We start from the raw sequence: 13,152 nt of genomic DNA, 5'->3' as shown, positions 1-13,152 counted from the left end.
CCCACCACGTCCCTACACACGGGATGGTGCTGCTCATCCCCGACTTCACAAACCTATTTACAAAAGGAACTTATAAGTGCTCCTTCTAAAATTTAACTACCACATGGTACAAGATATAACAATGTTCAGAAAACCCCCTCGGGTCTAAACTCAATTATACAACTGTAGCAAGAAAAATATTTTAATCTGATCAAAGTGTTAACATGTTTGACCATGTCTGACCTCTAATGTTTGTAACCACCTAAAAGGCTGATGTTCTTACTAAGGATGTACCTTAATTTGATTTAAAGTCATTTGTACTATTTAAAAAAGGATATAGTTTTATGATCTTACATTTCATTTAGAAAAGCAGTTCCTCAGCGTGTTAATATTCTTTGGAAGTTTCTTGCAGATTTTTTAACCTGCAAATCCTACATATTCTGCTCTGGAAAAAGCCGGACTTTTTCAGGAGGGATGAAGCAGACTCATGCCATGTGCATGTGACATCTGGGAGCCGGCTTAGGAACGGCTCGCTTGGTGCCTTGCAAAATGTCAGGATTTCAGACACGTGCACGGTCTGCACAGAGATGCTTTCGACCCATTTCACCCAGAAGGGCCCATCCTGGAGCAGCCACCCCAGGGGCATCCCCAGCCCATTCCCAAAACTCAGGGAGCCTGGGCTCGCTCTGTTGCTTCGTCCCCAACTCCAGCACCTGGCCACCACCAGCCATCCGTCCTCCTGCCTCTCTGCCAGCTCTGCCGCTCCTCCAGGACATTCAAATCAGTGCTGAAATCAGCACCAATCCAGCCCAACTGCCCTAGGAAGGTGTTTGCCACCGCCAGCAGCACTGAGCTGCTGCTTGCTGCAGGCTGGCTCTCGCCACATCCTGCTGCTCGGTGGGGGCTCAGCACATCAGCTGGCTTGGCACTGCTGCTGCCAGGTACCCGGACACCCTCCGAGCATCGTTTGGGAGCGGCAGCAGCATGTGTAGATAACCCAGGTGGGTGTGCGTTGATAAAAGACACAGTTTGTGCTGCGGGGACAGAGCAGGACACTAGGGGTGAGCACCACCAGGGCAGGGCAGCAGCCAGCAGGCTACAACCACCCCGAGGGAAACAAAGCTGAAGTGATGCTGCTGAGCAAAATAAATACAAGAAAGAGCAGAAGCAGCTCTGCGGCGACACCGGTAGCGACACACCCGCCGGGGCAGCGCACCGGGCCGGCCCCAGCACCGCTCGCAGCGCCCCGCAGCAGGATCGTGGTTTGGTGGTGCACAGCTGGGGGGGCTCAGCCCCAAACCTTGATACCAACTGCCCTTCGTCTTCAGGGCAGCTGTACCGTCCTGGTCGGGCAGTTACGTGCAAAGCTACGATAGCTTGCTTGCAAAAGCGCCGTGTTTTTGTTTTTTTAATTTTTGTTTTTGAGGATTCTGAAATGAATCCTAGCTGCAAACAACTGTTTCCAGGAAGCCCCATCAAGCAAAATACAGCCTCCACCACGCATGGCTGTGATACATAATCCCGTCTACTCACACAGCCCTCCCCTCCAACTCGTGCTAAAATGTTAATTAAACACGCTTTTATGGCTGGTTAAGTATCTGAAATCTTTGGTCACAGATCTGACCTCCTCAATTACTGGAAGCAGCCACCAGATTACAGCTCGCATTTTATGTAATGCACATGGTAGCAATAAATCTATATGAGAGCAATACATAATTTAGCAACAATAACCTTTACACAGTCAATATAAACACGGGACAAAATTGCTCAGAAAGATATATTGGCGTAACTACTACACAAACCCCAAAAATCAAAGGCAAGACGAGCCTTTAGACATGGGAAGATTTCTTCCCTTAATGTTTGGTAACAGATTTTTAGCTGAAAACATCAAATCAGCTTTTTAATCATGCAACACATAAAACACTGCAGGATCTGAACAGATCTGAGTAAAACTCACTATGGCTGTGAGTGATTTTTGTGGCTCTCGAGGGGACAGGAATCATTCCCTCCCTGCTACTCATTTTTCTCCTCTTTGAGTTCTGCACGGTCTATTTACAGCTATCTGTTGCTCTGACAATAACCTCTATTTATTTATTTTTAACATTATCAAGGGGAAAGGCAATTCACAAGCCACAATCTACTTTTCAGCATAATTGCTAATAAATAGGCTATTGCATTTCAGTGCCCATCTAGTAAGGGTTTAAGATTAAAAGAAATATTCCACTACAACAAATAGCTGCTGGGCTAATGTAACTTTGAACTTGTCCAGATTCTATACAAGGGAGCAAACTGAATGCATTTCAATAAGACGGTTTCTATATCACCATTTACAGTCTATCAGGAAGAGAGCAGCTTTATGTTTTGGAGGGGCGAGGGGGATACCTGGAAGAAGCGACACGAGGTGGGAAACAACAGACGAGACGCTTACTCTGATTACAACAACGCCCTGCCTTGCAAGCACACCTTTCCTTGCTGTGAGCTGAACAAGACTTCGACATTTAGAGAGATCCTCCATACCTGCCCCCCGACCTCAGCGGTTATGACAGTGACAGCAGGGAGATGGGCTCCCCCTGACAGAGCAGGGCTCTGCTGGGGCACGGTGGGGCTGCCAAAGGGATCTCTCCCCTCCTGCCTGTGGGAGCAGACGGCACCGATTCCCACAAACAACATTTTATCACACCTCAAGGACTGTTTCAGACCCCACCGTCCATCAATTTTTCACAACGCCAGCCTAACATCCTACCCCATCCAGTGAACCAACAACTGAAAACTGAACTGCTTACACTAAGGAGGGCATTACACGTTCGTTCAAACCTTATTCCTTTAAAGGTTAAAAACTAAAACTGAAATACGCCGAATGCTGCTGTGTTCTCATTAACCGACTGCAAGTGTCTGAAATGAATGCAGCAATGCCGGCTCCCCTGGAGCGACACGAGCTCGGTATCTGCTGCGATGTCACCGAATTCTTTTCTGAAGTTCTGATAGAGATGGCGATGGGGAGAGACAGCTTTTCTACAGCAGCCTTTAGTTCAATTATTCATAAAGCACAACTTATTATAAACGTCCAAATACGCAGAGTTACTAACTGATTCGACCTGAAAGGGAAAAACTTTGTAGGAAGAAGACTGGAATAGCCCTCCAGTAGCATTAAGCTCTTTCCGAAAAGCCTCTATTGCCATTTTAGAAGTGCAAGATCCACTTTCTGGGCCATCATCCACAACAGAGCCCTAACCAGGCCAAAACCTGGCCGTTTTACCAGCAGATACACCAAACTCAAGTTAAACCATGGTACATGTCCCTGAACACAAACACCAGAAGTTGCTCGCCTCCAGACCCAGAGAAAGGAAGGGGCATTTTTACACCAGATCTTAGGCTTTGATTGCTGGAAGAGGCACACCTAGAAGAGGAGACTTGAGAAGAAACTCCTCCAGCAGAGCTGGAGAAAAGCAGCGCTGCCCGCCGAGCATCGCTGCCCCTTCCCGCTCCTTCCTTCAGCTCGGACAGGACAGTGCCCGGGCAGAAACTGAGATGCATTTTGTCAAGAAAAACAGCACATGGAGGTGCCTGCACAGTACCCGCGGCACACTTTGGCACGAGAGGCCACCAAACTTCTGGGTAAGGAGAGGATGAACTCACCAGCGGTGACATAGATCCATTTGGCAGATAAGGGTCTGAGAGCATTAGGAAAGGGTAGCCAGAATACGTGGATCCTTTATACATCCCTGGGTCCTGGTGCTTCATACCTGCTAAAATCAAAGATCCCCGTCAGGGTTTGCCTTCCGACAGGTGACTTCTGCCTGCCGGGGGAGCCCATGGAGGTGATGGATTATTTGGGGAGCCTTTTTGCCCCGTGGCCCTAAAAGAGGGGACCACAGGTTGGATGAAGGCAGCTCTCTGGGGGTGGCATCCCCAACCCTTCCCACCCTGGGGGGGGCCTCCAGGGGGTCGCGGGGCCGGGGGATGTCCCAGGGGGGTCTGGAGATTTGGGGGTCGCCGCCACTAACCATCTTCCATGTGGTCCGGGAGCTTCTCCTGATAAACCCTCTGCGGATCCTGCACACGCCTGATGGCCTGCATGGGGAGGAGAGAGAAAAAGCAGAGCGGGGGGTGGCTTGGGGAAGGGGTGGGGGGGTGCGGGCCGGCCGGGGGCCGTGCTGGGGAGGGGGGGGCCCGGCTCACCTCGGGGTCTGCGGCGGCGGCCGGGCTGCCGCTGCCCTCGGACTCGTTGACCAGCGAGGACTTGAGGTCGGCCAGGTCGCGCTCGGTGAAGGCGTTCTCGGGGATCTTCTCCTCCTGCTCGCCCTCGTCCTTGAAGGCCAGCATCTCGTCGGTGGCCCCCAGGTCGTCCCCGCCGCCGCTGCCCAGCTGCGGCATTTTCCTCCCTCCCGAGCCGAGCCCCGACCGTCCCGGCGAGGGCTGAGCTGCGCCGCCCGCACCGAGCCCTTCCTCGGCTTTTTTTTTTTTTTTTTTTAATTTGTTTTCCTCTCCCTCAGTTCTTCTTATTTTCCTCTCGAAGAAGAACTCGCTCCCTCTTCAAAACTCGCTTTTTAAAGTTCTTTTCTAAATTGCCTCCTTAACTTCTAAACTTTTCCCTTCGATTTTTTTTTTTTTGCTTCCTTCTCCAAACCCCCTTCCGAATTCTTTCTAAAAAAAAAATATAACAATTTTTTTTTTCTTCTTTTCCTTTCTCAACTCTTTTCCTTCCCCCCCCCCCCCACCTCCTCTTTTCCCTCCCTCTCCCGGCGGGGGGCTCGGCAGGCTGCGGGCAGGCGTCGCGGGATGCCGGGCTCGGCGGGGCCCCCCACCCCGGGCCGCCCCCCACCACCGCCCACCCCCCCCCCGCCCCGAGCCGAGCCCGAGCCCGAGCCCCGCAAAGTTTCCCCGGGAGCAGCGGGCGGGCAGCGGCACGGAGCGCCCGGTGCCTGTGTGCGAGCGCGGCGGCGCGGCGGCCAAGGGCTGCCGACATCAAAGCGGCCGCCGGGTGATTGGCAGCGCCGGGGAGGGGCCGGGGGCGGGCGCACGCACCCGTGCGCGCCCCCCGCGCGCGTGCCCGTGCGCGCATCCCCGCGGGGTGCCGGTCTTAAAGGGGCAGAGAGCGAGGCTCCGAGGGGAGACCCCCCCCCACCTCCTGCCCCTCCTCTCCATCCAGCTCCCACCTTGGGCTCGGGGCTGTGCGGGCTCCTCTGCGCGCACACGTGCGCGCTCACGGCTCGGCTCGCCCGGCGGTGCGCGCGCTTGTGCCCACGCGTCTGTGCGCGCACCTGTGCGCGCCCGCATCTGGACACGCGCACGTGCACGCGCGCATCTGCGCGCACATCCTCGTGCCCGCATCTGCCCGCACCGCACACTCGTGCGCGCTCCCGTCCGTGCCCGCGCGCCCCCGCCCGCGAGCACCGCAGCTCCGCGCGCCCCCCCCGTTGCGCGCCGAGTGTGTGCGCGGGCACCGGCCCCCCGCGTGTGCGCGCACGGCCCCGCACACGCACATTTGCACGCGCGTGGGCCGCCGCCGGCCGGCTGCGCACGGCTAAACACGCGCGGGCGGGCGGGCAGTCACGCGTGGACGCAGCCAAGGCGCGTGCACGAGCGGCTGCCCGCGGCGCACACGCACACGCGTGGGTAGCGATGCGCGCCCACGTGTGCGCGCACGCGGTGCGGGGGCGCGGGGGGATGCGCGCTGCAATGCGCACCTGGGCAGCGGGGGGCACGGCACGGCACGGCCCCCAGGGGCTTGGCCCGGCTCGGTTCGGGTCCCGGGGGTTTGACCCGGCTCGGTTTGGCCCGGATCGGCTTGGCCCAGCTCGGCTCGGTCCCCAGGGGCTTGGCCCGGCTTGGCCCGGCTCAGTTTGGCCCGGTTTGGCTTGGCCCGGCTGGGCTCGCCCCGCTTTGCCCGGCTCCCTCCCTCGCCCCCCCTGGTAGCCCGGCCGTGCCGTCGGACGGCAGAAAATTATGAGTTCTCCCGAGCGGCCCCGAGGGTCAGGAAACACGAAATTAACATCTTCGCAGCCAATTCCGAAGACACTAGACACTTGTGTGTCGGCGTCGGGTTTTTCTTCTAAGCAGTTCCCATGGAAAAGGAAACTCCCCATCTCTTCTGATCGCATACGACAGGTCCTGTGCATGTCTCCGGTAGCTTAAAAAAACACACCGATATTTATTTTCCTTAATTAAGATTGCATAAGATAGCCCTGGGTCCTGGAGACTTTTCTACAGACTGTAATGACGCCATGTAAATTGTTTTTTATGACCCAATATACTACATATTGTCACATTCAGCCCTTGAATAGGAAGCTAAAAATCTCGGTCCCTATTTTTCTTGTTAATTAGGGTATTATTACTATGGATATAATCTCATTACTTTTTGGGGAGGAGAAGAACTAGTTGGAGCCACTTTGAAAAGTCCTGAATATATTTAAATGAAGCAAAATCCGTCTTTCTGCTAATTGCCGCTTTTGCATGACATAGAATTATTGTTCGTATTTTGGGGGCACGGTTTACGCTATGCTAAAGGGGATGGGAGAGGGAAAGGATACCGCTCGCATTTTCCCTGCTCGGCTCTCCCATCCAAATTTGTGAACGGGCTACCCCATAGGAAACTCCGTCTGCAAATTTCCATTCTTTTAAACATCACAAAAATAAAATAAGCTGCAGCCACTTTGAGTAATAATCATTTGAATGAAATATTTGCTACTTTCAGATTTTTTTTTTTTCTCTTTCAGATGATCCTCTTGTTTTGCATGTGAAAAAAATCGTCTGAGATTTACAGCCCTCCCAAACGGAGATAAAGCCTTGGCAATGAGTTGGAAACCTGTTGTAATCTGTGATCCAGGAAACAAAGAGCCTCATTAATGCAGAGACTTTGGTGAGCCTTTGATGTTAGCTAGCATAGCATTCACTCTCAGTTCCATTTGCATTTAAACATTCATAAAAACATCATCTCTGCTTCCTTTGCCTTAAGCAATTTAGGAGTAAAGTATAGCTTCTATTTAAAGAAACCCACTGTGGTGAGGCTTAGAATACAAATATCACATAATCTTCAAGCAGAGCAAATATTTTATCCTACATTTCTGGTGGGCACATTTAATAATGTTATATTTAAGACCCAAAATAAAAGATCCATCTTATTTTCATTAACCTTACACCACACATTTGAGTGAAAAGAGAAAAGAGGCCCAGCTAATGCTAAATATACTACATACCAATTTGTGGAAGTAAGAGAATCCAGAGGATTTTACATTATTCACAAAAGCTGATTTTTTAGAAACTGGATGCCTTCAGCAAGGTGCCTAAATCCGTGTTCAGGCACACACCAATGAAAATTTTGAAGAGGGTTGGTTTGTTTTTTTTCTGTGCGTGATTTTCTGAACTGCAGAATCTTCATGCTGGGGTTAGAATTGAGTCAAAAAAGAGGCTTTTTTTTTTTTTTTTTTTTTTTTTTTTTTTTTTTAGCAAACAAAAGCGAAAATAAAAGTAAAATACGAAAAAAATCAGAATAAGGCCAACACGTGGAGACTTTCTTCCAAGAGAAGTCCCTGTTGCTCCCTCAGCATCCTGAGAGAAGGGCAGCACGTGGGGAATTTGGGGAACCGCTCAGAAAACAAAGGCCTGCCCGTCCTATTATTTCCAAAAGTATTATTCACAAACTCAACTCTGAGAAGTGGAACAGGGCTAAAAATACTCAAGTCAGGTTGACTTGATGTTTGGAAATACTCAACTCGGGTTGCCCACGTTCAGTGTACCATTAAAAATAACAGAGCGAGTTGAAATTGATCCCGTGTCACATCGGGAGCTTTTTATGTTTTCACTCCTAGGAGCAAATATAAGGAAATCTTTATGTTCGGTGCAGTGAGTCAGTTTAGCCAGACTATGTTTTAAGCATTATAAGCAAGTTTCCTATATGATGAATGTCCAAAATTAAAAATTGAAATGGAAAACACTTAAAAACAACTTTACCTTGGATAAAATATTTCTGGAGCTGGATCAAAGTAAAGCAAAAAGCCTGGCTTACTTGTCAGATCATATCTGCACTGAACTTCAAGGTTTGATTTGTATTATTTACATGGAAAAGGTCCCAAGAAACCAATTTGGCACTAAGTATCTTCATTACGTTTTTTCGCTTGTATGGGTGATTAAATCAATCTAGGGTTCCTATTTTAATTTTTTTTGAAAGGTGCAGCCATCTGTGAATTGAGGAACTTTTCTGATGTCATCGTTGTGCTTCAGACTTACATTCTTTTCTTTTTTTAATAAGGAGGCATTTAAAGTGAGGGAGCACATTTGTTTTCACTATTAGAGCTCCTAACTGTCCTTCCCGTAAGTGTTTAGAATGAAAGGTGCCTAATAACTTTTTAGGGCATTGTAACACCTGCAGATAACAGTAAACCAGATTAACCTATAACCAAGTCTGTCCGTCTGTCAGTCCATCTATTCCTCATCCTGCATTTATCAACACGCAGAGAGGCATTATGTGGCTTCACCATATGCATTATATTAAGTGAAGCCTCTCCTTCAAAGTCAATGTAAATGTTGCCACTAACTCCTCTTAGGCTAGGGTTTCACCCTCTGTTCCATTAAAAAGGGCTTCGGACGGAAGCACTTGGATTTATTTGATTTAGCATATTTGTTTTCTCAGGTTTTTATTCATTTAATAGAATCAATTTGGATTAGCTTCCATATTACCCTCTTTGGACACATTTTATCCTCTTGTACAAGCCTGTTTGTGTAAGGGTCACATCTATCCCTGGCAGGCTGAACACCCTCCACGTGCCTGCCTGTTTCATTGTTTTTGGAGCAGATACGTTTCCCTGATAGGCGAACACGAGTCCAAGTATGCTTAGATTTAAGAACAGATTCTTTAGCTTGTTTTTCAAAACCAGTTAACCAGTTCTGCCCTAACAGAGGAACCTTCTAAACATTCACCATTCTCCTGGAGAAACAATTGCACGGCTGTCCCATGAGGACGGCTGACTGATAGGTTGGCAGTATGAATTTTTCAGATGAGACAGATAAAAACTCCCGTGTGTGTTCCAGCTGGGAGCACGAGCTCCTGGAGAATAGGCTGGTACCAGCTGAACTAATCCTGGCAAGTGACCAGAGTAAATCAGGCCACTGAAAGCTCTGTTTTGCCCAAAGGGGTTTACGCTGGTATAATTACCTCAGCATAGTCATAGCAGGAACATTTCCTTAGTCTAGACAAGCTCTAATGGGTAAAATAGATCTATCGCTTGCAACTGAAACATCTTGACCCAGCTAAGACATGCACGGAGCCTCGGTGCCTTCTTCCACGTTGTCTCCACTTTGCTCGCTGCGCCTGGGTCCAGCAGGGCTTGGGGTTGGTTCGAAGCCTCCTCTGCTTTTGTAGGTCTGGGATAGAAAAAGGGGTCAGGCAGGCACTCAGCCTTTTCCCTGCTTGTTTCACTCTGCCCATCTTAATCCTGCACGATCTTGGTATTTGACTTCATGCATCGATCTCAACATACTTAAAGGATTCACAGGCAGCTGCCAAAAGATTGCTTTTAAAATGCCAGCAGAACATCGACTCCTTGACATTGCAATATTTAGGTTGCTTTCGAATGTCTACATGCTTTTCTGGAAATGTTTCCAGCTGTTGGAACTGGAGACTCCTCTTTTCCCTTTTGGGAGGCAAACAGTGAAGGTCCCGGAGTTGGGGCCGCCATCCCGTGTTCTCCAGGGAATTCTAACAAAAGAGGATAAGCTCTCTCAAAAGACTTTATCAGATGTAAAAAGCCATAGTGTGAAATCCATTTTGGAGACTGTGATGTTTGGATAACTCCCTGCTTGTAATGCACAGTGTGGCACAAGCCATTGACAAATCTCCCTAGTGCAGTTTTGGGTTTTCCCTATATTAGAAGAATCCTGTTTCAATGTTGTCAGGTTGTCAGGCTGTCTCTTCAGGCAGTTTTCACTTACAACGTCTTTTCTTTGCTCCTGATACAAACAACAGTTCAGATTATTAAAGGACTTTTAAGGCTCACCTATTTTTCACGCTGAGTGTTTTGTTCACCTCGTGCTTTTGGACCTGGATCAACCAACTGGCATCATGTTTAATATTTCTTATTACTTTCATTGTTAGGTTCTCAGGCACTTGCCCAATGCTGAGAGATTTGAGTTTCAAACAGGAAGGAGCATGTTTATTTGTTTACAAAAACACTTTTCCAGGGCTGCATCCTGTGGTCATACAATCATCCAAGTAGTCCCTGCTCCCATGAGTCATCCCTCTAAATTAAAAGGACCCGTGGAGATGGATTTGCAGAATCACGCTCATTGCTTCCACAACCACTTTTCTATAAACCATAGGGAAAAGTATGTTGATTTTTGGGTCTATAAAACCTTAGTTTTAACAATTGAAAGTACTGAAGTACTGGTTTCCTTTTCTTTTTCTTTTTCTTTTTCTTTTTCTTTTTCTTTTTCTTTTTCTTTTTCTTTTTCTTTTTCTTTTTCTTTTTCTTTTTCTTTTTCTTTTTCTTCTTCTTTTTCTTTTTCTTTTTCTTTTTCTTTTTCTTTTTCTTTTTCTTTTTCTTTTTCTTTTTCTTTTTCTTTTTCTTCTTCTTCTTCTTCTTCTTTTTCTTTTTCTTCTTCTTCTTCTTTTTCTTCTTCTTCTTCTTTTTCTTCTTCTTCTTCTTTTTCTTCTTCTTCTTCTTTTTCTTCTTCTTCTTCTTTTTCTTCTTCTTTTTCTTTTTCTTCTTTTTCTTCTTCTTTTTCTTTTTCTTCTTCTTTTTCTTCTTCTTCTTCTTTTTCTTCTTCTTCTTCTTTTTCTTCTTCTTCTTCTTCTTCTTCTTCTTCTTCTTCTTCTTCTTCTTCTTCTTCTTCTTCTTCTTCTTCTTCTTCTTCTTCTTCTTTTTCTTTTTCTTTTTCTTTTTCTTTTTCTTTCTTTCTCTGACATTGTCCCTTACACGTCAATAAAATCCTTACAAGCCTATGGAAGTAGCCCCTTGCTGTCCATTACTGGCTTGCTACCATTCACATAAAGTACACTTTGTCCTGGGATCGCTGTTTGTACACTGGATGGAACAAAGTACAGGAGAAATCCAAATATTGTTCTTTGAGCTCAAATGCTGCTCAGACATGCTGTGCTGGCTGCAGCTGAGCCTGGTGAAGAGGCTGTCATCCACAGCCAGCCTCCAAGTGCCCCTTCCCTTCCTGCACATCTTACACTGAGGGTGACCGTGCTCAAACAGATGGGGCAGAGTCAAGCAGACCGGGTTTGGGATTATTACGATAGCCTTGGCTGCAGCTCTTTCTGTGATCCCCACGTTAGCACATCAAACTCCTGCAGAGCAGGGCTGGAGGCTCTGGCTTTCCCCTGCCTTACACGAACATACATTTGAGTCGCATGGCAGGAAACCCACCCCAGTTCTCTGCAGCTTGATCACCCCCTTTCCAGTGCCTGAGTTATGCAGAAAGAAAGGGTGAAAGAAATGGAAACAGCTGGTAGGAAGTGAGACTAAAAGCAAATTGTCAGGATAATGGTGGTGGGGTAGGCTGCCCAGATCGGAATCCAAAGGAAAACGGCTCCAGTGTAGAAAAGCCACCCACATAATTCGGGCATATAGACCAGTTCTGATACATGACTCCCATGGCAAAAAGTGTCTCCCCCTGCACTTTTTACCCCTAACCCCATTGTTGGTTTATGATTGCTGCCTTTGTAGGAAACAAGAAAAAATAATTGAAGCTCTGAAAGGGAAAATAAAGCAGGGGAAAGAAAGAACATGGGACTAGGTGGGAAATACTGAATTTATAAATGTTCAAACGGAAATTATTAGGAGGAAAGAACCAAGCAGATTTACAGATCTGAATTCTGCTTCTGCTAATGAATGCTGAATGCTTCCTTTACTAGTTGGACCATATTTTTATTTATTTTGCAAATTTTATTTATTTCACATCTTTACTGGTGACTCTTCAGACTCACTGTCAACAGCCAGGGTGAGCTTGCCTGCTTCATACTTTTCTGTTCTTCAGACCAAAAATGAAAGAAGAGTGAAGGAAAGGTAAATGCTAAAGGGAGCATTCCCACAGTATTTATGCCACCCCCCCTTATCCTTGCCATTTCCCTCCTATCAACAGTTTCATCACTTCCCCTAGTCCCAATGGATGTGGGGGACTTTGAGCAGAGCACAGCGTGGTTACTCCTACCTACATCCCTGCACTTCTGAAGGAGCTCCAAAGAAGCCAGATTAAAGCAGCATTAAAAGCTGTGCTACAAATCCTACCATATTAAGCAAGACAATCCTTGTAGTTGTTTTGGGCTAGCTGAACAGAAGGGGTGCCTTTGAGTTGAACTACATGTTTCAACAGTATGTTGTTCTGAAAAGTGTTGTATATGTGCCGACATCCGCTGCTGGCATGTGTACAGACTGAAGCTTGCCAGCTCCTCCTAATCTGGAAAGAGGAGACATGCAGTGTTAAGTACATGTGTCATCACCAGTCATTCCCCCCCTACCCCCTCAATTTTATCATTTGGTTGTGCAATGTATTTGAACCAAGTCAGCCCATTTAGTTTAGATGAACTTAGGCCAAATAACTGTACTGGAGCTGACTTCAGAGACTTGAGAGGAGCTGCTGGAGTAGGTCTTCCATAAGTAAATGCACTGTTGGGCTCCTTGTTCTGCTCTCAGACAAAGGCCTTTTGGTAGGGCTGCAGTTGGAGGGAGGGAGAGCCCCTAAGAAAACAGGCGTGCCATGCAGTTTATTACATCATATGACTTTTGACTCTCATCATGTTAAATCTGACAGGCAGAACACGGCCAGGCCAAAGCAGGGCTTACAAAGGGGACTTCAAGGAAACCCCTGCTGCAAGGGCTGCTTTTGGTGACTCAGTAGGTGACATGGGATCTTCTGAGTCAGGCCTGAGCCAGTGTTTTAGCATGACGTTAGCACACCTAGCTTGAGATGTTTTCTAGGCTGAAAGCCTGGCTACTTCTGCTAGTAAAGGTCCTGGGAAACTTCTGTACACGTACAGATGGCTATTCCAGCGTCCTGGTTGAAGTCCAGCCGTATTGATTGTGTCCTCCTCTGCAACTGTTTTGTACAGAGTCAATTACTGCCCCCTTTAAAGCTGTGACCGTGGTCTGTCCCGCAGTCCTGAAGCGTGACTGCAGCTCGCTGTGACACACCTTTAGCGAGTTAGTTGGGAGCTAACACCTGTGCAACCACAGC

The 13,152-nt window shown here is 47.7% G+C and overlaps 1 protein-coding gene across 13 annotated transcripts in view; it reads right to left on the bottom strand.

The window, feature by feature from the left end:
• Positions 1-4,690, bottom strand: part of TCF7 (transcription factor 7) — a 69,193-nt gene extending 64,503 nt beyond the window's left edge. For 4 of the 13 annotated variants that reach the window (XR_014697902.1, XM_084535703.1, XM_084535693.1 and 1 more), the window contains exons 1-2: positions 3,984-4,682; positions 3,616-3,722 (exon numbers count right to left, since the gene is read on the bottom strand). Coding sequence is in view for 12 of the 13 variants with exons in the window: in XM_084535703.1 (XP_084391829.1) it covers positions 3,616-3,722; positions 3,984-4,353 (477 nt within the window). In the remaining variant the exon portion in view is untranslated. Of the gene's footprint in view, positions 1-3,615; positions 3,726-3,983 lie in introns of all 13 variants that reach the window. The other 9 variants (XM_084535697.1, XM_084535699.1, XM_084535698.1 and 6 more) reach the window with 8 other exon arrangements.
• Between the last annotated feature and the right edge of the window lie 8,462 nt (positions 4,691-13,152).

The sequence above is a fragment of the Aythya ferina genome, assembly GCF_964211825.1.
Source record: "Aythya ferina genome assembly, chromosome: 14".
NCBI classification, from domain to species: domain Eukaryota; kingdom Metazoa; phylum Chordata; class Aves; order Anseriformes; family Anatidae; genus Aythya; species Aythya ferina.
The sequence above is the reverse complement of the archived record's forward strand: the minus strand, read 5'-3'. Positions and strand labels throughout refer to the sequence as shown.